The sequence below is a fragment of a genome, unplaced genomic scaffold, assembly GCF_019419815.1.
Source record: "Pyrus x bretschneideri cultivar Hongxiangsu unplaced genomic scaffold, Pyrus_bretschneideri_v1 Contig21, whole genome shotgun sequence".
In the NCBI taxonomy this organism is placed as follows: domain Eukaryota; kingdom Viridiplantae; phylum Streptophyta; class Magnoliopsida; order Rosales; family Rosaceae; genus Pyrus; species Pyrus x bretschneideri.
The window spans coordinates 4,654,600-4,676,869 of NW_025999513.1; the positions used below are offsets into that span (position 1 = coordinate 4,654,600).

Below are 22,270 nucleotides of genomic sequence, written 5' to 3' on the forward strand. Positions count from 1 at the left end.
TGTATGTGTATCAATTGAGATTTATTTTAAAGAATTTTAAAAAGTTGAGGAATTTGAGGGAATTAAAGAGATTTCGTAGTACAATTTAAGCATTCATAAAACTCATCACTCCCCATGATATTTCAAGAAATTTGAGAGATTTCAATGGATTTATAAATTCATGGATTATTTAGGAGTTTAATTGATTTTGTAGATATTCCATATAAAATTTTAATTCAATTCCCTCAAAATCTCATGAGGAGATGTGAGATTTGTGGATGCTTAAAATACATTTGTGGATGCTTAAAATACACTACGAAACCTCTCTAATTCCTCAACTTTTTCAAATTCTTTAAAATCAAATTGTAATGGAATACACTTGGAATATTATAAACTTCTTTAAAATTTTAATTGAATGCATTCAAATTTTTAAGGATTTTAATAAACTACTGATTGAATACACATTAGTTTCAGAAAATCACTTAAAATCCTGATTGAATACCCCTAGATTCATTAAAAGAAGACTTATTAGTTGAAATACCCTATGAAACTACCATTGAGTCTTAGTTGACCTCCTGAAACTGGTTTTGTCTCACTTTGCCCTTGAAACTAACATTTTCAACTCTTTTGTCTTACTTTACCCACTTCCGTTAATGGACTGTTAAATTTAATAGTATTTTAGGCATTTCAATTTTTACACATTTATTTACCTTTAGACCATCTCCACTCCAATGGTGACCTAAAATCTAAAAATATTTAGCCCAGAAAATTTAGGTTTTAGCCCAGAAACAATTTTTCTGCTCCAACCCTTCTAGCCTAAAATTTTAGCCCGAAATTATCAAAGAATGAATTAAGGATAATTTTTTAAAAAAAAAATTATGTAGACTATCCTCAATTAATTATATGAACATTTTAACCTAAAATATATTTAAATTCCTATAAATTTTGAAAAATACACTAAATCAATACATAAAAATCATGATAAACCACATAAACTTAATACAAACGACATTTAATAAACCACATAAATTTAGATATTTTTTTTTTTACCGTTAGATTTGATTATATTCGATCTAAGCTGTTGGATTCAATAAATATATAAATATAAAACTAAAAAGAAAAATTACTTTGAACCTAGACTGTTGGATTAACCAACGGCCCATTTAAATGGAACCGTTGGATGAAGAAAAGTAGCCCAACGGCTACTTGATGGTCTGACAGTGGGGGAACAACCCCACGTGGGTTGGTACAAAATTTTGAGAAAGCCTAGTGCGTGCAGCGCGTAGGCGAGTAGGGAGTGGGTAGCGGGCTTCACAGCCCCGGTTTCAGTCTCAGTTGGTGGGGCCCGATTTTTGGGGTGGGGGGAGGAAGGAAATTTTAAGTTTTAGCCCACCATTGGAGATGATCTTAGTCCCCACACTAAACAAGTCTCAATTTTATTTTTGACCACTCTAATTTAAACGCATAATTTTGGGTATTTTTAAAAATAAGTTATCCAATCAATACAAAAATTATGAGCAACAAAATCATTGTATCAACCAAAATAAGGGTTACATTTGTTCGTAGAGTCATTTCACTTGCAAGACATTCATGTATTGGCTCGAAACTTTGCAATTGAAATATATTCATTACAACAAAATCATTATACCATTAAGCTATCTTATCCAAAATAATTCCCAAACCAAAAAAATCATTTAAAGCAAATATGCACAGTTTGAACAAGCTCATGCCTAATGGAATCAGTGCTCAACAATGTGAATGTTTTGTTTCAAACTGTGCACATTTGCTTTAAATGACTTTTTTGGTTTTGAAAGTATTTTGGATAGGATAGCTTAATGGTATTATGATTTTGTTGTAATGAATATTTTTCAATTGCAAAGTTTCGAGATGTTTTGCAAGTAAAATGACTCAACGAACAAATATAACCCTTATTTTGGTTGATACAATAATTTTGTTGTTCAGAATTTTTCTATTAATTGGATAATTTATTTTTAAAAATCCCAAAATTTATGCGTTTGAATTAGAGTTGTCAAAAATAAAATTGAGACTTGTTTAGTGTGGGGATAGAGGTAAATAAATGTATAAAAATTGAAATGTCTAAAATACCCTTAGATTTAACAGCTCATTAACGAACATGGGTAAAGTAAGACAAAAGAGTTGAAAATATTAGTTTTAGGGGGCAAAGTGAGACAAAACCAATTTCAAAAGATAAACTGAGACTCAATGACAATTTCATGAGGCATTTTGACTAATAAGCCTTAAAAGTCAAATGGTTTTTTTATCACAAATGGTCCCTGGAATTTACCTTCACCATCAAGATGATCTCTGAAATTGAAAATCAATCAATGTAGTCCCTGAAAACAAGTGTCGCAAATCAATGTGGTCATTCTGTCACAATACTGTTAAAAATTATGTTAAGTGTTGATGTGGCACACAAATGGGCCCCACAAGATTTACGGGTTATCACAAATAGTCCCTGAAATTGACTCACACCATTAAAATGGTCCCTACCCACACCATCAAGATGGTCCCTAAAATTGAAAATCAATGCATATAGTCCTTCAAAATATGTGTCACAAATCAATACGATCCTTCCGCTACAATTTAGTAAATTTTTTTATTATGTGCTGATGTAGGTTTAATAATTAAGTAAAAAAATTGTCCAAATAACTTTTTGCACAATAGAATTTTTTTTCTTATAGTAGGACCTTCTTCAAATAGAGTGTCGAAGTGTGTCGATCTAGGTTGCACAATGAAATTGACCCTTACCAAAGGTGATCTCGATCTAGGTTAAATTCGGTGAAGGGTATCGAAGTGTGCAAAGGTGGGTGTATTGAGATTTGTTTTAGAGAATAGACAAAAAATGAGGTAGAGGAATGTGGACTGGGATCAAAGGTGATTGCAAGACTGGGTTTTTGAGTTCATAACTTTTTATTAACTATTAAATTATTAAACTTATTTTTAATTTTTTTAAAATTTAATTAGACTTGTGTGATCCATTTATGTGTCACATCTGCACATAATAGAATTTTTAACAGAATTGTGATAGAATGACTACATTGATTTGTGACACTTACTTGAGGGACTATATTGATCGATTTTCAATTTCATAGACCATTATGATGTCGCAGGTTAATTTGAGGGACTATTTGGATGTCACGGGTCAATTTCAAGGACCATTTGTGAGAAAAAAAAAGACTTATAAAACCCATTTATGTGCCGCATCAGCACTTAACATAATTTTTAACAGAATCGTGGCGGAATGACCATATTAATTTGCGATACCTATTTTCAATAACTATTTTGATTAATTTTCAATTTCAATAACTATCTTGATAATGAGGGTCAATTTCAAGGACAATTTGTGATAAAAATCCAAAGTCAAAATTCCAATTTAATACACCCCCTTAAAGGGTTTTTTTAATTAGCACCTTATATATTGTTGAATATACCCCACATTAAATTTAATACTAAATAAGTTATTTAACCTACTACGCAATGACAATTTCAACCTTAAAAGATAAAAAATTTCTAAGTACACCCGAAATCATTTTAACTTATATATCCCAAGATTATTTATCTTCTTCTACTCTCAGAAAAAGATGAATGTTCTTGATGACCCTTAGATGAAGGCACTGTTTTTTGTTGATAAAGCTCTCACTTTCTTATTAAGCAAATAAAACTTTCATGAAGTGGTGATATCAATGCATCTCCAGGACTATGGAAGGAAGTCATAACTTGTTACAAAACATAAACAACGCCCATCAATGCAACATATCATTTTAAGTTCATTTGCAGCAATAGAAATTGCACTAAAATATATTTTCTTACTTTAATGTTAGTGGGAGAGGCTTCCACAATCACTTGAGATGGAGGTATCATCTCCTTACTTTCATCAGGGCTGTTCTCCATATATGAAGATGGAGAGCCAAGTCCAAGACCACTATATATTGCTACATTCTTCCGAGCTGTGTTATCATGGTTCATTTTGATTCGAACCTTCAATGTCCTTTGATTAGTTTGATTGCCTTGTTTGTTTGAAGTTTCATCTTTCAAGAAACACCTCTCAACTACTTGAGTAGAAGACAAACATAAATTCCGTTTAACTCAAATGTTTACAGGGAGGACCATTGAATTATGTGACAAATGAGCACTCTTAGCAGCGAAGCCACATTGTACAATACCAAATAAGTTCTGCTCCATTGGTCTCTTGTGAGTTGTTTATTAAAGCAACGCAGGCACCCAAGAGCTAGACATACCTTATGGCTCTCTCCATATGTCTCTCTGCACACATCATGATCTTGAAACGAGAAGGATACTTCCATGATCTTTCACTTGCACCTAGGTGTGAAGAGTGTGAAGCGTATACAGAAAATATTGGGGGAAGAAAATACAAAGTGTATGTTGATAGTGTAAGGTGTGAGAGTATTATGAGAAAGTATGATAGAGTGTATTAAGATAAATTTTAATTGAAAAAACAAATATAAGGTGTAGTAAATATGTGAAATTTATTCAATAATTAGTGAGGTGTTAATATAACAAGCCCCCTTAAATATTTTAAAATCTAATTCAATACACTCCCTGAATCGATATCTGCACCGCACTCTATTCTTCTCCACTGTCGTACTAGGGACTTAGGGTTAGGGTTTTTCGCGCTCAGGGTTCAAACCCTAGCTGCAACAATGGCCAGGTACAGAAGCCGAAGCAGAAGCTACAGCCCTCGTCGGCGCAGCCGGACTCCGCCGCGTGGACGCAAGCGATACGACGACGAGCCGCGTGATCGACGCCGTGACAGTAGGTCTCACAGAGACCGTAGCTCACCCGCCCCTTCTGGCTTGCTCGTTCGCAATCTCCCTCTCGACGCTAGGTATCTATCTCTCTCTCTGTCTGCATGTATATATATGTTTGTATTTATATGCATATTTTGGTTTTTGTCAGTCAAGATTTTTAATCATGTTGTTTGTGGTTATTCTTCCAATGCGTGACTAAAATTGGGTGGTAATGATTTTCTTTTTTGTATTTTTTGTGCTTTACTTTTCTAAATCTACAATTTTGTGTTAATCTCTGGTTAATACAAGTATATTATCGAAGAATAACTTGATTTTCCATGGTTATAGACTTAATCCTTCGGCTAATTGAGTTGATTACGACAAGTCTTTTAACCCCAAAGCACGGATTCATGATAATTTCCATTACTGAACATCTAGGCTTATTCATTGTTTATCTGTTTTATGCAGGCCAGAAGATCTTAGGATCCCATTTGAGCGATTTGGCCCGGTAAAGGATGTGTATCTTCCAAAGAATTACTACACGGGGTATGCGATTCTTGATTGTTATAGTGTTAATTATGCTAAAGTTGTAATGTGATTCTTCTTTTCTGCTGTGGTTCAATGGTGTAAAACTTGCACTCTGGAATAGATACGTCTGTGAAAGTGGACATATTTGTGAATTTTCTGGATAACACAAATTTAAGTTATTTTGACTCACTTTTTTTACTTTCAATTCGAAGGGAGCCACGGGGTTTTGGGTTTGTGAAGTACCGTTTTGGTGAGGATGCAGCGGAAGCAAAGCAACAGTTGAATCATACAGTTATTGGTGGGCGTGAGATAAGAATTGTGTTTGCTGAGGAGAATAGAAAAACTCCTCAAGAAATGCGCACAACTACTCGCGTAAGGTACGTTGTATTTGGCATGCCTTCTTAAATATAATTAGATATTCATTTTATAAATGTGATTTTTATTTTATTTTCTATTTATCTGCAGTAGTCGACATGGAGGAAGCTCCAGAAGGAGAACTCCACTGAGGTCCCCAAGACGGCAATATCGTTGTCGGTTTTAACTTTCACTTGGCTTCTTCTGAATGACATGCAAGATTTTATTTTTTATTTTTTCTGAAGTCCTTTGTGAAATGATTTGCTCCTACTTTCTTCTAAGTCATCATCAAATGTTTTTGGTCACAGCTTACTCGCCGTCACCATCACCATCACCTGTTAGGCGTTACTCAAGGTCTGTATATTATCTCTAGATTCTTCTTTTATTCATTAACACTGTTTCATTTCTATAATACTGTTGTAATCTGCATGGTAGGGTGGTTACTCCTTTCAAAGGTGTGGTAGATTCATCAGCGATACGTTCACGTGGTGATATAATATTTTCCAAAATGGATCAATGGTTATAGTTTTTCAATGCTTGTTTTCATGGATGAGTACATTAGAGTGATCATATTTTCATTGAAATATATCTAAATCCACCTTTTATGTTCACATACCTGTGTTTCTGGTGAAATTACAGAATGAGAACTCTTATAGGTAGAGAGAATGAATTGTATAATATTTTCTGGTGGCCTTGTTTATGCAGATATAATTTAAAGACTTTTGGATTAGTAAAGTTTAATGAGAAAAGAGATCATAAAAGTGACGGGCAACTTCTTTACCTTCCACCAATGGTCTCCATAAGTACTATCTGTATCCACCATCAACTTTCATCCACAAATGGCATTGGGTTCCTATTGTTATGACTTCGGTTTGTGAGACTTTCTACGACTGACTGAACTTACAAGCTAACTGGGTGTTAGAGATATCGGAATGTTTACTAATATTTATTTATTTTTCCTTCTTATATTAGCTAAGTAAGTTTTTAACGAGAAATTTGTTAAGTTTGATATCTTGTTTTGCATATACCATCCAGTAAAGAAAGAATATAAAGCTTATAGTTGGCCAAAGAAAGAATTCATCTACAAAGAAACGAAGCCATTCAAAGTTTTTACCGGTAGAGTATGGTGACATGTTGAAGGAAAAGATATTATCTGGTTTTAGAAAGTTGGGGCAAAGTGAGCTATGAAGTTGTCAGATGCTGATCAAACCAGTACTAGCCTAACTCTTGAGTGTTTGGACCAAGTGTCATATTTTTTGTTCAGAACCCTGTAAAGGTTCAGGTAAAGGTTATATCTTGATCAATTAGATTTGAAGAGGATGTAAGTAGTTGTTCTGTTATCTTGAAACAGATAATTGGTTCTGAATTGTTGATCTGTGCTTAACTTACTTTTGCTTGTGCACGTGTATTAGATTATTAATCGGGGAAGTTTTGTTCTTGTGAAAAATGGAGATGGGTTTAGTGCATCTCTTATTCATTTGGAATATTTCTATTTTATTCTCTTGCTGCATCTCCATTTTTTTTCAATATATAATTAGGTGTTTTTTCCATTGGAAGGGACCGTCGTGCTAGGGATGATTATCGCTCGCCAGTGCAATCTAGATCAATTTCACGATCTCCCTCACCACGGAATGGAAGAGACTACAGGAGGTCCCCAAGTCCTAGAGAGAATGGTCGAAGTCCTTGTGATGGTAGAGACTACAGGAAGTCCCCAAGTCCCAGGGAGAATGGTCGGAGTATTCGTGATGTGAGGGAGTATGCAGCCAGCAGATCAAGGAGTCCTAGGGGTAACAGTTGCAGTCCGCCAAGGTCTTGTTCGCGATCCTACAGGTAGATGCCTCTTCCACTTTGTACTCATGTAAATAATTTCTAGTGTAATCATAATAAGCTTTGTTGAGGCCACAGAATATGGTCTTAAATTTGCTGAGTATAGTTTCATATTATATGTGAGAGGTACCCTTATGGAAGGAGTTTAGTATTGTCTTAATTTTGCAGAATATAATTTCATATTATGTTTGAGAGGTACCCTTATGGAAGTGGAGTTTGGTATGGTCTTAATTTTGCGGTATATAGTTTCATATTACGTGAGAGATACCCTTATGGAAGTGGAGTTTAATGTATTTTTGTGAACTTCATTTTGAAAACAGTATCTACTTCCAAATCGTTCTCTGTTATTTTTCAGTTGGATTTAGTTGTATAAGTTGAGTGCTGCTGTTAATTACTTTGGGCTTGGTTCTAGTGATTAGGTGAGGATGAAAGTTTTGCCTGTTTACCTTTCTTTTAATGCTGAATGTCCTAACCAAAATTCTGAATGTTAGACCAATGAAAAACAGTTTACGCTCCAAGTCCCTACTAGGACGGATGGTAATAGCCTGGTCTCAGTGTAGTTGGTGATACAGGTCCCCTGAAGTTATGTGGGGATATGACCCTATTTACTTAAATTGTCTAACCAAATAGGTAATAGTGGTGATAATTTCTACAACTATTGCTGTACGGTCATCTTCACATCCTATCTGTTTCATTACACACTAGCTTGTCGATTAAGTGCTGTGGTGGTAATCTCTATAATTTTTTGCTGTGCAGTCCTCGCTGATGCCTGTCGGGTACGTTGGTTGCTGCTTCAAAGTGTACTCTGAGCGTGGTTAACTAGATGATATGCTTTGGTATTCTCCAAGATCATGAATGTTTGGTAAATATGAGTTTCGGACCATATCAGTTTGTCCTATGGATTTAAAACTATTCTTATGTTAGTCGAATCAAATTGGCGTAAGTTCTATGGAGCTTAATGCGACTTGTACAATTGTTGGAAAATCAATTTTGCTTTTCCATGCGTGCGTAGTTTGTCATGCAAAGGGCGGGTAATTCGCACTTTAGTTTCTCCTTCCGCACTCTCCTTGCTTTTGTTAATTGATTTTTCTTTGATTTATTAAGTCCCGCGACAAGATGACAAAAGGATAGAATATTGTCTTGAGTTGTAGGTCTCATTTTTTCGTAATACTAAAATTTAAAGGAGACCAAACAAGAAGTCGTTTTTTCATGACAACCAATTAATCCTCAAGTGCACCTGCAACTGCAACACAGGTAAGAGAAATCAATCATGGTTTAAAACGGTGCAAATTTTCCTGTAAGCAAAAATTAGTTCAGCTCGACAAACAAGATGTGTGGAAAATGTATGCGACAATATTCGCTCATTTGACACTGCCCGTATTATTGGGATGATGGCGGGATAAGGGTGAAGCTCTCATGCCAACGGGCACTTCTTCTCGAATTCCTCCTGCTCTTTGCGACATAAATCAAACTCGTTTGTATTGTAATACATGCATCCAACGTAACCATCCATCTCCGTTGTGCACCTCCGATGAAGATCTTTCAGCCTGCACGAACAAGTGCCTTGTGTTTAGAAGTGTAACAAGACGTACCACTCTTAACTCGCAATGCAGACCTCTTTCGGGCAGTGTAGGCACGTGATGGCGCGTGCGTTTGCATAGACATCACGAAACTAACTGGATGACCAAATCACAACAAATTCCAAATATGAAGTAGTGAACATATGAAAATGTGATGCAGATTTTAACAAGTTGCGAGAAGAGAACGTAAAGGGAATGATGATACTTGTGAACTGATCCAATTCAAAGGCTGTTAGGGAGTGTCTACAGAACATCTTTTATCCTAATCAAATCCTAGAGTGTCGCATACAAGTACAAGACAAGTAGGGTTTTTCATTTTTCCTGTTTAGGGATATACTCTCTAGTCGTTCTAGGCCATTGGATAAGTCATGCAAATTGTTCATATGTAGGTGAATGATGACCGATGGCTACAAACATCACTGAACAACGAAGATATGTTAAGCGGGAAACAAAAAAATCAAGACACAGTTCAGAATATAGAAGAAAAACAGGAAAGCAATTGAACAAAGGAACACTATACTGTCATAAAACCCAAGTTCAATATACTATTTGAGCTGAATACTTTGTAATAGATACAAGTTACAACAGAGGAAAATATACAGTATTTATCCTTCATCATCAGTGTAGGGGTTTTGTATCTTCAGGTCCGTTTCATAACCCTTTCATTTTTCAGTTCAGATGTCTTTTTTTTAGTTTTTTTATAGAGATAAAAAGAAAGTCAGGGAGCGTATAGATAGTATGGATGAAGAAGGGTGGAGCGAGGAAGGGGAAATGAAAGAGAGCGTACGGAAAAAAACAGCTCAAAATCATTTCTGGTTCCCATATTATGTGCCGTTCGGTACACATTTCTTCCAACTCCTTCCTACCACCATTCTTCCTCCCTTGTTCATACAAGGAAAATGAAATATGAAACCTAAAAATGAAAAAAGTTACCAAACAAGCTCTTCTTTAACTCAAGGGAAACACGGACAAAAGGTCACATTGCTTGCTACAATCAACAAGGTTTGAAACAAAGTTCCTGAAATCTGCTCCCCACAAAAACTTATTAAGTTGATATATACGAAAAAGAAAAGATTAATCCTGATAATTCTCCATAGCAGCAAGACTAATGATTTCAAAATTCATAGCATTTAACACAAGTTCTAAAACTGACCTGTCAAATAAGCATTGGGATTAAACCGACTCTAACAACGAGGATCAACACTCACTTGGCCCCGAAAAGTGCTCAAATACAAAGTGTATCAGCTAGACCTAACAAATTTTGGTATTCCATCTCCGAATTCTACATCAAACCGTGGTTTATATACGACTTATTGTTTGTTTAGCGTCCCTCAGTTGTATTTTTTTCGATTAATCAGTTCTATTTCTGCATATTTCCAACAAAATTTGAACAATTGCAAACCCCTTGAACCACATTGAGCTCATTTAACCAAACCAAGCCACAATTCACAGAAAAATGACAGCATCGAAACGTTTCGATTCAAAAGGGTCCACATACAAACGAGTAACAATTCATAAGAAACTCAGAAAAGTGAAACGAAAAATAGGAAGCGGATTTGAGATTGGCTTACAGGGTGAGCACGCATCGGGTGACCTGACGACCTTTGTCGAGACACTTCTCGGGGTTCGGGTCCTTCTTCTTGCACTTCAGAAACGCCACGTTCTCGGCCTGGCAGTTGAACTGAATGTGCTTCGCCGCCGCCGTCAGCACCGCCGACGTTGGGATTGGTTCTCCCGCTGGGTCCACCGCGCTCGCCATATCCGGCTCCTCCTCCGATCGATTCCGATGAAAAAAAAAGATCCGAACTTAGAAGCAAAAAAATAAAATTTTAATTCGGAGAAATCCAATTGAAAATCAAGGCTCGGAAATGGTTAAAAGTCCACACGCACAAGGCGACTTTGTAGTGGGAGATTGAAAGGGCAGTTTAGTCTTTCCATCCTAAACCCTTTGGGCCTTGTCCTTGAAGACACTGCGGGTGCGGGTTTTCACTCTCCAACTACAGAGTTCAAACTCCATTTCGGCTTTGCACCTCTCACTTCTCAGGCGATTGCAGCTTACAAAAGTTGAACAGTAAGTCCGAAATTCTTCTCATCATTTCTGGCTACAAATACTCCATCTTTCTGCTTTTCTTTTTCTTCAGATTTTTTTTTTTGATTTTCTTACTGATTTTTTTTTTCTGAAATGGGAATGGTTGTAGTAGTTATGGAAGATAGAGCGAGAGGGATTAAACCATTGTTGTATTTATGTGATTTGGTGGAAGATAGAATCAGACCCAGAACCAAACCAATCCGACCCAGTTCAAAACCCACTTGGATTCTCCAAACCCAGTTAATATTTTTCCCAATGTGACTTAGAATTCAACTGGGGTTCCTATAAAATTTGGGTAATTTTAGTGGGGTTGCAGAAATCTGAAAGGACGAGGTGGTACTGTAAACTTGTTTGTGTGCTTGGGATAATGAATCTCAAATTCTCAGCCATGTCAAGGAGGAGGTGGTACTGTAAACTTGTTTTTCTGTTCTGAGAACTAGTTTAATTGATTTGAATTACAGATAGTTGTTGTTCCTCTTGATTAAATTCTCCTTTTTGTTGGGGGGTGATGTTTAAGGCCATGTAGGAATTTCGTTTTTTACTGCTGATGCACAACTTTAGTTGTGCACACGTTCCCTTGTTTGTGTAGTGAAACGTGCGTTTTCTGTCACTTTTGATTGGCTTTCTCTTCTGTTGTTTAAGGAATGGGTGAAAAGAAGAAGAAGGCTACCTTGTTCATCCGACTTATCTCAGCAGCTGGGACTGGATTTTTCTATGTCAAGAAGAAGCCGAGTAGGGTGCAAGAGAAGCTTGAGTTTCGGAAATTTGACCCTCGGGTAAATCGTCATGTTCTATTTACTGAGGCAAAGATGAAATGAGCAAGTTTCCACTGCACTGTGGATGTTTCCTTTATTGTCCACCTTCGTTTTTAATCCTTGTAGGCACTCTGTTTAAAGGTAGACCTAACTCTTAAGAACTTGGGTTAATTATTGGTGTTTTCTGTTGTATCTTGATGAAACTTCACACACTCTCTGTAGCTGAAGTATAATAAACTCAAATTTCGATTGCTAATCTAACACTCTCATGATGTTCTAAGACATGGGTGATTGAAATATCGAAGAGCTTTATTAAGAGTTAATGTGTTGTGGTTTCTTTTTTGGAAGACCATCATGCTATCATAGCGTTGCTATGTCTTCTTTGGCTCTGTGTCTTGGCCATGTGATGTTTTGCTTTTCTCAGTCTTAAGTTCCTAGCTGTTCGCTTAGTTGTTTACTGGGTCTAGTCACTCAGAAAATCTAGGATGTACACGTGATGAGAGAGATACTAATTGGGGATAACAACCCCGGTTGTACCCAAGAATCCACCCGAATCACCAGAGTTGGGATTTGGAGTTTCATCCACCAAAGTTTGATTAGGTTTTTATGCCCCGTCTAATAAGGCAAAAAGTACAGTTATTGGAGCCAGTCATTTCTCCATGAATGAAGGCTGCTTACCTATATGATATGTTGTGATTTCCTTTAAGATTGATCAAATAAATTAGGAAGAATGAGTTGGAGTAAGTTCTCTGATGTTTGGTACGTAATTAGATAGAATATTTGAAAGTGCAACAGTAAAGTCACTTGTTATCACAGATTCACAAGGGCTTTGTTAGGTTCTTTCCATCCCATGATGAGTTGTCCTAACATTAGATGATTAAATTGTTTACCCAATTGGAGTTGTTTTCTCAATTGAAGTTTTTTTTCCCAATCGAAGTTGTTTACCAATTGAAGTTGTTTATCCAATTTAAATTGTTTACCCAATTGGAGTTAGTTGCTCAATTGGGGAAGGCCTTATAACTAGATTCCAATTAGGGTTAGTACTCCTTATTGAAGAAGACCTTTATCATGTCTATATAAAGGGGCTATTATGCTAGTTTTGAATTGGAGCAGAACAAAAAGTTGTATACCACTCAAGAAGTCGGAGTGAGAGAATATTGTAAGGGCAAAGTGTGTGTGAGAGAAAAGAAAAGAGATAAAGAGTGTATTTCTTGTTCTTTCAGGTTTTTAGTCAAGTCTTAATCCTAAAGGCTTGGCAAGATTATTCGTTGTACTCATTATTGATATAGTGAAAGATTGTTGTTGCTGCCCCATGGACGTAGGCACATATAGCCGAACCACATTAGTTCTTGGTGTTATTTATCTTGGTTATTTTGTTCCGATTTCGAGTTTGTTTTATTTCTCTCATTCTTGAACGCGATATTCACAACAGGCTTGTAGCCTTAGTGTTATGAGCATTTAAACATGCACTCCATGTTTATATCCCGTTCCTCTAGATTCCTCTAGATTTTGTTCGTTGAAGCTATTCCCCTTGAATTCAATAGTTGGACAAGGAAAATGGTATCCACTCTCTTTATCGCCTTGCCTTTTTCTCTCTTTGTTGTAGCCACATGATTGAATAAATCAACGTTGAATCAAGAGACGAGAACAAGCAGGGGATTGCTTTTCGACCAACAAATTTTACCATTTTCTTGTACATTTCTCAGGCAAAAAATGATGGCGTAGTTTCATTCAAAGTCTATCAAAATGTGCATTGACTGAGATCTTATCAGTTTTTAGATTTTGATCAAAGTTCCTGGCATTATGTATTAGTGGATTACATGTCAGTTGCATAATTTTTTAAAATAAAAATTAGTAATTGATTTAGGGTTTTAATACTCACACCCTTATTTTACTCCGAATTCATTTTCAATTCAAAACATTTTGCAAAACAAGAAAAATAAAATTAGAATAAATTTGTACCCATTAATTTATATGGACCCCATTCATATAATTTTTCAATTTTTTCTAATCTTAAATGTACCCATTCTTAAATATACATGTGACGACCCGTCCCTAATTTTCCATGTAATTTCCTTCCCGAGTGTGTAAAATGACGTTTATGCCCTTTTTGGCAAGGTGGAACCTGATGTGGATGTAGTTATTCGGATTTTAATTTATTTTTCCCATTATCGTAAATAAATAGTACTCGTTGTTACAAACGCGTGAGCGTGAGTTAGACCCGAATTGGATTTGTAACGAAGAAGTTACATTTAGTTAAAGTGCGTTAACAACGGGTAGAATTGTACACGTGTGTGCTAATAATTTAGTGCTAGAAATACTGTTTTTGATAAGGTGCGTTAGATTTCTTGTGCTTTCAAATTGTACAAACCTGATCTCTTTCCATTTTAAAAACTGGTCTCGTGACCATACCTCACCACCAATTATTTTACTTCTCATGTTTTCTCCCCAAATCAGACACCCTCTCTTTTTGACCAATCAGAAACTATCTCCTCTCTTTTTCTCTCTCTGTTCTTTTTCTCTCCTTTACACCTTATCTCTTCTATATGCAACAACCATACACCATCATCAAACCTCACAAATCTAACTTCAAGCCACCACCATCGTACTCATCTCACCCCCACGAGTCCATATGTACGAACTGATTCTAAAATGGTTGAGTTTTAAGCTTCCAACTCGAAGTAACTCGAAGCTCTGATTCGGGTGTGAGTTCTCCGACGACTTCCCGTTCGTGTCACAAGATTTTGGAAGATTTGGAAGCATCCACACAAATCTTCAAGGTCTCTAGTTCACGCTTGAAGCTAAGGTAACGTCAAAACACACAGTTTCAAGGAGTTGAAAATAGGTCCGAAAGCTTCGAGCTAATCCACTTTTTGGACTTCCAAAAGGTAAAGATTGTTCTCCTCTTCATAAGCTTCATTTCCATAAAAAGTACATAAAAAATCGTTGAGAAATGAAGAAGATATAAAGTTTTAAAAATTTTCCAGAAATCCGGCTAACCAAACAGCGGCGGCGAATGACAACCGAAGAAGAGCGATAATATTTCGTTAAAGTTAACGAAATATTCTGACGCTGTTAGGTAGCGTCGTTAGACTTAACAGAATATTTCGTCAAATCTGACGAAATATTCCCTGGGAATCTGCCAGCGTATGCAGGCACGTGGCCTGCGTGTAGGCGCGCGTGTGGTCGCGAGCTAGAGGCGCGTCCGGCCTCGTGGCGGCGAGTGGTTGTCGTGTACGAGTCCGTGACGTCGTGTAGAATGTTTTCGTATATTTAAACCCTCCGTTTGAGCAAACTATGGGGGATTTTCCTAACTTTTTAGTGTATATCGTAATTAATTAATTAGTATAGTTGTTTCACATATGGGAGAGAATTACCCCGAGGAGGTATGAGAAGAAGCAAGGCTAGGAGGCTATGATCTGACTACGTATCAGTGAGCGGGCATTTGTTTTTATATATTATATATAAAGTTTTATACTTTCCACAAATGCTTTTGGATTGATTTTATGCCTATCATGCCATGTTTTATTTAATTTTAAAAATGCCATTATATTGTTGAGATTTATATATTGTCATGGCATGTTCATATATATTATACTTGCTCATCATGCATGCTTGCATCGATGTAGTACTCGCTTGGGCCAGGGCTAGACTTCACGTGTATGTTCACATTGCATGCTCACCTTGGATCCATTGAAGGTGCCAATCCTATCCTAGGTTGCAATAAGCAGCTAGGACTCGTATGTGATGCACCTAGCGGCAGTCTTCGCGTGATTGTAGTACTAGAACGTATAATATAATTACACCCAGTCCTATTCATGGCAGAACTTATCTGCATAAGCTCATGTGTTAGTATAGGTTGATGAGCACCTGATTTTCTTATGCTATGGTTGAGATATTATGATTGGCATATTTCTGGATTTATTGTTGATTTGCATTTGATTTCATACTTATATATAGTATGATTTTCTGGAAACTATACATGTTTTACGGCGAGGGATTAGTATGTTCAGAAAAATAAATGTGTTTTATAAACCTTTGTTTTTGCCCACTCACCCTTCTATTTTTCGCCTTTAGTTGAATTCTCTGTGGCGTACGAGGGATCTCTGGCGATTCTGACATTTCCATAAATAAATGTAGGAGTTTATTTCCGGTGGTGTAATAAGTATCTTAACTAGATTCGACTGCTCTATTTACGTCGTACTGTCATCCATGCTCTGAGCACTTGTGTTTTATGGGTTTTTCCCACTACTGTGCACTCTCTACTTTAGATTAAATAAATGTTAGATTTGGTTTAAATTTATCCATATTTTTTATGCTTCACTTTCCTTTTTGGTTGCGACACTTTTGGGTATTGGCCAACATGCCTCGATTTCAGTCGGGGTGTGTCAGTTTGGTATCATAGCATAGGTTTGGCAGTCCTGCATTCCTCATATGTGCTATAAGTCCTAATAATTCTTGATCTCTTATTTCAGAATCATGCCACCTCGTAGAGCGTCACCTATCCCTTTTGAAACAAACTTTCCTAATTTTGGGCAACTTAGTGTGGCTATTGCCAGCTCCATTCAATCAACACTTCATCCTCCCTAACGGACTACCTTAGAGACCATATCTCATCTTCAGATAAATAATTTCTTTGCCAACGAGGGACCCGAGAAATCCGAGGCTTGGATCGACTATGTTGAAAATACTTTTCGCGTTATGCAGCGACAGGGGAATCTTCTAGCAGAACGATGGGTCGAAACAACAACATGGTTCTTTCATCTGGGAGTTGAGTCATGGTGGTCTCAAGAGTCACGCCCGTTGTCTGCTCAGGATGTCATGAGCTTGGTTGTTTTTAGGTGCCTATTTGAGGCTAGATTCACACCTCATGAATACCAGGATCGAAAGAGAGACGAGTTCACATAATTGAAGCAGGGTAAAATGTCAGCCATAGAGTATCACCGAAGGTTTTCTGATTTATTTCGATATTGTCTAGTTATTGCGAAGAATCCCAGAGAGATATTTCGTCAGTTTAAGAAGGGGACTCATAAAGGACTGCGTTTTTTGGCGGCTTCTACTCCATGCTCCACCTATTGAAAATTCTTTAAGATTTTACTTCGTGTAGAAGATTCTGAGAATGCCCCTGATGATGATGATGATGAGGATAACAGTAATACTTAAAAAAATAACAGAGGGCAGTTGTCTGTTGGTCCTTAAAAAACTCAAAATTTCAAGAAAAGCGGTAACAGTTCTGGATCGTCTAGATGTGGTTCAAGTTCCAATACACCTCGAAGGGACAACAAATCCATTGGCAGTTTCTGTTTTCAAAATCAAAGGAACCCCAACAATTATGGTGCTCAGTTTTGCCATAGGTGTAATAATCGTCACTATAACGAATGTCAGAGGGGAAGTAGTGGATGCTACACATGCGGTCAGATGGGGCATATATCTAATCAATGTCCTCTAAATCAGAAAAATCAGCCTCTTACACTACCACCTACAGTTCCTCTACAGCAGATTCTAGGACCTGGTACCTATAGCAGACAGGTTATAATGTTGTTTTCCACTACCAGGGCAACATAACCTAGTATCCATAAGGAGCGTATCAGTACCCACCTGACGTTCCATATTACCAAGGCGGTTATCAGCAGTATCAGGGATGTTATACACCATATCAGGGTGGCGGAGCACAGTGGTATGATGGAGGACAACACCAGAATCTTGATGTAGCTTCTAGCAATAGCGGCTCGGGCAGGCAGACTAATCAAACCAATCAAGGTGGAGGTAATCAAGGATGCGACAATCAGAATCAGGTGAACAGAGGTCATGGAAGCAGACAGCAAGTGCAAGGTCGCGTCAACAACATCACCATGCAGAATGCTCAAAGTAATCCCAACTTGATTATGGGTACATTGAATGTTCCAGGCCATTTTGCTAGAATTTTAATTGACTCAGGTGCTACTTATTCGTTTATTTCCCAACCTCACCCCACTCCTCTCGGTTATGATTTAGAGTTCTCGATGCTTAGGGGTAAAATTTGTTATGTGAGTTGGGAGTATCGAGGATGTCCCGTTCTTATCAAGGATGTGGTAATGTCAGCTAATCTTGTTCCCTTAGACATCGTTGACTTCGATGTTATCTTGGGCATGGATTGGTTAGATTACAATTATGCCATGTTGAATTGTTGCTAGAAAATTGTTACTTTTCATTGACCAGGTATGCCTAGTGTGACTTTTGTCAGCGAACGTAGTGGCTTGAAACACGAAGTTATCTCTGTCATAAGGGTGAAGCGAATGTTGAGAAAGGGTTGTAAAGGCTACTTAGCTCATGCAGTGATGACTGAAGACACTCCTATGTGTGTGGAAGACGTTTGGGTAGTTAGACACTTCCTTGGGAATCTGCTAGCTCATGCAGGTGCGTGGCCTGCGCTTGGGCGCACGTGTGGCCCTGAGCTGGCGGCACGTGAGGGCAGGTCCAACTTCATGGTGGCGAGCAGTTGTCGTGTACGGGTTCGTGACGTCATGTAGAATGTTTTCGTATATTTAAACCCACAGTTTGAGCAAACTATGAGGGATTTTCCTAGCCTTTTAGTGTATGTGCTAATTAATTAATTAATTAATTAGTATAGTTGTTTCACATATAGGAGATAATTACCCCGAGGAGGTACAAGGGAAAGTAAGGCTAGGAGGCTACAATATGACTACGTATCAGCGAGTGGCCATTTGTTTTTATATATTATATATAAAGTTTTATAGTTTCCACAAATGCTTTTGGATTGATTTTATACCTATCATGCCATGTTTTATTTAATTTTAAAATGCCATTATATTGTTGAGATTTATATATTGTCATGGCATGTTCATATATATTATACTTGGTCATCATGCATGCTTGCACCAGTGTAGTACTCACCTGGGCCAGGGCTATGCTTCACGTGTATGTTCACATTGCACGCTCACCTTGGATCCATTGAAGGTGCCAATCCTGTCCTAGGTTGCAATAGGCAGCTACGACTCGTATGTGATGCACCTAGCGCCAGTCTTTACGTGATTGTAGTACTGGAACGTATAATATAATTACACCTAGTCCTATTCATGGCAGAACTTATCTGCATGAGCTTGTGTGCTAGCATAGGTTGATGAGAACCTGATTTTCTTATACTAAGCTTGAGATATTATGATTGGCGCATTTCTGGATTTATTGTTGATTTACATTTGATTTCATACTTATATGTAGTATGATTTTCTGGAAACTATACATGTTTTACGGCTAGGGGTCAGTATGTTCAGAAAAATAAATGTGTTTTACAAACCTTTGTTTTTGCCTACTCACCCTTCTGTTTTTTTCCTTTAGCTGAATTCTCTGTGGCGTACGAGGGATCTCTGGTGGTTCTGACATTTCCACAAATAAATGTAGGAGTTTATTTCCGATGGTGTAATAAGTACCTTAACTAGATTCGACTGCTCTATTTATGTCGTATTGTCATCCATGCTTTGAACACTTGTGTTTTATGGATTCTTCCCACTACTGTGCACTCTACTTTAGATTAAATAAATGTTAGCTTTGGTTTAAATTTATCCATATTTTTTATGCTTCACTTTCCTTTTTGGTTACTTCACTTTCAGGTGTCGGCCAACATGCCTTGACTCCGGTTAGGGTGTGTCAATTCAAAGACGAGAACAAGCAGGGGATTGCTTTTCAACCAACAAATTTTACCATTTTCTTGTACGTTTCTCAAGCAAAAATGATGGCATAGTTTCGTGCAAATTCTATCAAAATGTGCATTGACTGAGACCTTATCAGTTTTTAGATTTTGTTCAAAGTCTCTAGCATTAATGTATTAGTGGATTACATGCCAGTTGCATAATTTTTTAAAATAAAAATTAGTAATTGATTTAGGGTTTTAATACTCACGCCCATATTACTCCTAATTCATTTTCAATTCAAAACATTTCCAAATCAAGAAAAATAAAATTAGAATAAATTTGTACCCATTAATTTATATATGTACCCCATTCATATAATTTTTCAATTTTTTCTTATCTTAAATGTACACAATCTTAAATATACCAATTTGTTATATGTAAAATGTACTCTTTTTTAATATAAAAGTAAGTAAAATGTACCCATTTTTTTATATAAAATTCATTCAATCTTTTTTCTAATCCATTTTTTAAACTTATATGGTACATTCTATTTCATTGATTTGATAATGTATTCATGTCAAATTTAATAGAAGAAATTTGGTAATGTTATTAAGCTTAATATCTTTCTTTTTTTGTGTTTTTGAAAAATGTACCTATATTTTGGTACAATAATTTTTTGGTTAGTTTTGATGAACATACCATGTATATATATACACACACACATATACAATATATTGGAGAGTATAACTTATCTTTAATATTTTTAATCCCATAAATTATAGATTTTATTTAAAATCTCATTAATATAAATAACTACAAATTTCATTTTTAATTTAAAAATATAGTAACATATATAGAAATACATTATTGCATTAATGTCAGAGGCTTCGATAAAAAACTGAAAACTACAAAGGTTTGAATCGAAAAATATTGGTAGTTAGAAACCATATCCAAAGTTCCCCGTATTATAATTTATGGTTTCTTCAAGTATTTTGTCATAAGTTTCTTAACTCTTAAGGTTTTCATGAGCATGGAACAAAGATTGCAACACACCTTATCCATTCATTCATATATTAATGCATGTTGAAGAAGCAGCCAAAGCAGCATTTCTGAATTCAGAAAACCTTACCTTATTATCCCCATCCAAATCCATTGCATGTAAAAGGGCATGTATGCAAAGTTGCAAACCCCTCCAATGCATTCAACAGAGACGTTCCTACCTTGAAATCCAATCTCTTCAGAAAATAATAGCTATTTATTTATTTTTATTATTATTTCCCTTTTGTTCCAAGTTTCAAAATAATAACACAATAAATCCCAACTTTTTCAGTAAAGTTATTAGACAATTAACTAATTATCAAAACCAAATCCTAATTTGCTTGACAATTAAGCAACCGACAAAGATTCTTGTCTATTAACTAATCAAGGCAAGAACTCATTGCAGAAATGCATGAAACAACTCTATTAGCACTGAGTTCAAATTTGACATCTTGTTGGGGGATGCCGTAGGTCCGAATTAGACATCTTCCGACATCCATGAGACCAAAATGCTAAGAAATAAACATTAGAGTAAGGTAAGAAAACGGGTGACAACGGTAAGAAAACGGGTGACAACGGTTCTGTTGTGATTATGTTGGTTTTAATTCCAAAAAAAAAAAAAAGAAGGCGGCTCTGTCGTTAATTGCAAAGAAAAAGAAAATGTGTCTATTTCGTTATTCGTTTGTAGTTAAAAGAAAAGGGTAGGTTTGTCCTAATTCGTTTGGTTTTAAGTTTTAACCGCATAAACAAGGAAAATGCAGCTTCATTGTGATCCATTTAGTTTTAATAGCATAAATCAAGGAAAAGGCGGTTCTGTAGTGACCCGTTTAGTTTTAACCACATAAATCAAGAAAAAGACAACTCTTTTGTGACCCGTTTAGTTTCAACTGCTTAAATCAAGGAAAAGACGGCTCTGTCGTGATCCATTTAGTTTTAACTGTATAATCAAGGAAAAGATGCCTCTTTCATGATCTGTTTAGTTTTAACCGCATAAATTAAGGAAAAGACAGCTCTGTCATGATCCATTTAGTTTTAAAGGAAATGACGACTCTATCGTGATCCAATTAGTTTAGTTTTAACCGCATAAATCAAGAAAAAGACAGCTTTATTGTGATCATTTGGTTTTAACCATAAAAGTCAATGAAAATACGACTCTGTCGTGATCCTATTAGTTTTTAACAGAACAACTTAAGGAAAATACGGCTTTACTGTGATCTCTTTGGTTTTAACCACGATGAAAAGAATATGCAATTGTATCGTCATTTGATTGATTTTAATTGCAAAAACCAAAAAAAAGAAAAAAAAAGAAAAAGGTGATTCTGTCGTTTAGTTTTAACCGCGTAAGAAAGATAAATTGTGTAAATAATGCTAATATAATAATTGCCTTCAACTATTTTGGAATTGACTAATACACCATCAACATCATTTCGTTTCACTTCATTTTCAGTACATGCATTTTTGCATTGGTGGATAGTGGATCTCCGACACAATACACTGCCAGACTTGTTAACTAATTAAAATTGCTGATGTGGCAAATCCTGGTCTAGACACGTCAGTCACTCCGCACAATTTGAAAAATGTTTTGGTGTATTTGCTTGTTGGATTCATAGCTATCATCCACTCTATCCTCTTGTGATTTCTGATGACGTGGCCCAATGAATGCACATGCAAAACAATCACCCAGATACACACTGCTGCTAAAAACACAGCCATGGAATGGGAG

General features: G+C 36.3%; 3 protein-coding genes across 6 annotated transcripts; 2 read left to right on the forward strand and 1 right to left on the reverse strand.

Annotated features, from left to right (window-relative positions):
• The first annotated feature begins 4,541 nt into the window (after window positions 1-4,541).
• Window positions 4,542-8,503, forward strand: LOC103958536 (serine/arginine-rich SC35-like splicing factor SCL28). Of its 4 annotated transcripts, none has more exons than XM_009370806.3 (7): window positions 4,546-4,846; window positions 5,217-5,294; window positions 5,489-5,653; window positions 5,745-5,806; window positions 5,939-5,984; window positions 7,188-7,460; window positions 8,214-8,503. In XM_009370806.3, exons 1-7 carry the CDS (start codon window positions 4,662-4,664, stop codon window positions 8,221-8,223), a joined length of 819 nt encoding a protein of 272 aa, XP_009369081.2. In that variant the 5' UTR covers window positions 4,546-4,661; the 3' UTR covers window positions 8,224-8,503. The 4 variants fall into 4 exon arrangements, with proteins under 4 accessions (XP_048440342.1, XP_009369081.2, XP_048440341.1 ...); XM_009370805.3 differs by having other exon boundaries at window positions 4,547-4,846; window positions 5,742-5,806; XM_048584385.1 differs by lacking the exons at window positions 7,188-7,460; window positions 8,214-8,503 and adding an exon at window positions 6,336-6,669 and having other exon boundaries at window positions 4,542-4,846.
• Window positions 8,504-8,712: 209 nt separating this feature from the next.
• Window positions 8,713-10,796, reverse strand: LOC103958538 (NADH dehydrogenase [ubiquinone] 1 alpha subcomplex subunit 8-B). Its single transcript, XM_009370808.3, has 2 exons — window positions 10,609-10,796; window positions 8,713-9,004 (listed from the first exon to the last, which is right to left on the reverse strand). The coding sequence occupies exons 1-2, from the start codon at window positions 10,794-10,796 to the stop codon at window positions 8,872-8,874; spliced, it is 321 nt and encodes a 106-aa protein (XP_009369083.1). The 3' UTR covers window positions 8,713-8,871.
• On the forward strand, window positions 10,744-12,137 carry LOC103958537 (50S ribosomal protein L33-like). Its single transcript, XM_009370807.3, has 2 exons — window positions 10,744-11,108; window positions 11,769-12,137. The coding sequence occupies exon 2, from the start codon at window positions 11,771-11,773 to the stop codon at window positions 11,942-11,944; it is 174 nt and encodes a 57-aa protein (XP_009369082.1). The 5' UTR covers window positions 10,744-11,108; window positions 11,769-11,770; the 3' UTR covers window positions 11,945-12,137.
• Window positions 12,138-22,270: the final 10,133 nt, after the last annotated feature.

Coding starts and splice junctions, on each gene's coding strand:
- LOC103958536 (XM_009370805.3), top strand. CDS start 4,662: ATGGCCAGGTACAGAAGCCGAAGCAGAAGCTACAGCCCTCGTCGGCGC. Junction 5,807..5,938: donor CCCAAGACGGCAATATCGTT/GTCGGTTTTAAC, acceptor TTTTGGTCACAG/CTTACTCGCCGTCACCATCA. Junction 5,985..7,187: donor CCTGTTAGGCGTTACTCAAG/GTCTGTATATTA, acceptor TTCCATTGGAAG/GGACCGTCGTGCTAGGGATG.
- LOC103958538 (XM_009370808.3), bottom strand. CDS start 10,796: ATGGCGAGCGCGGTGGACCCAGCGGGAGAACCAATCCCAACGTCGGCG. Junction 9,005..10,608: donor ACCCGATGCGTGCTCACCCT/GTAAGCCAATCT, acceptor TTGTTCGTGCAG/GCTGAAAGATCTTCATCGGA.
- LOC103958537 (XM_009370807.3), top strand. CDS start 11,771: ATGGGTGAAAAGAAGAAGAAGGCTACCTTGTTCATCCGACTTATCTCA.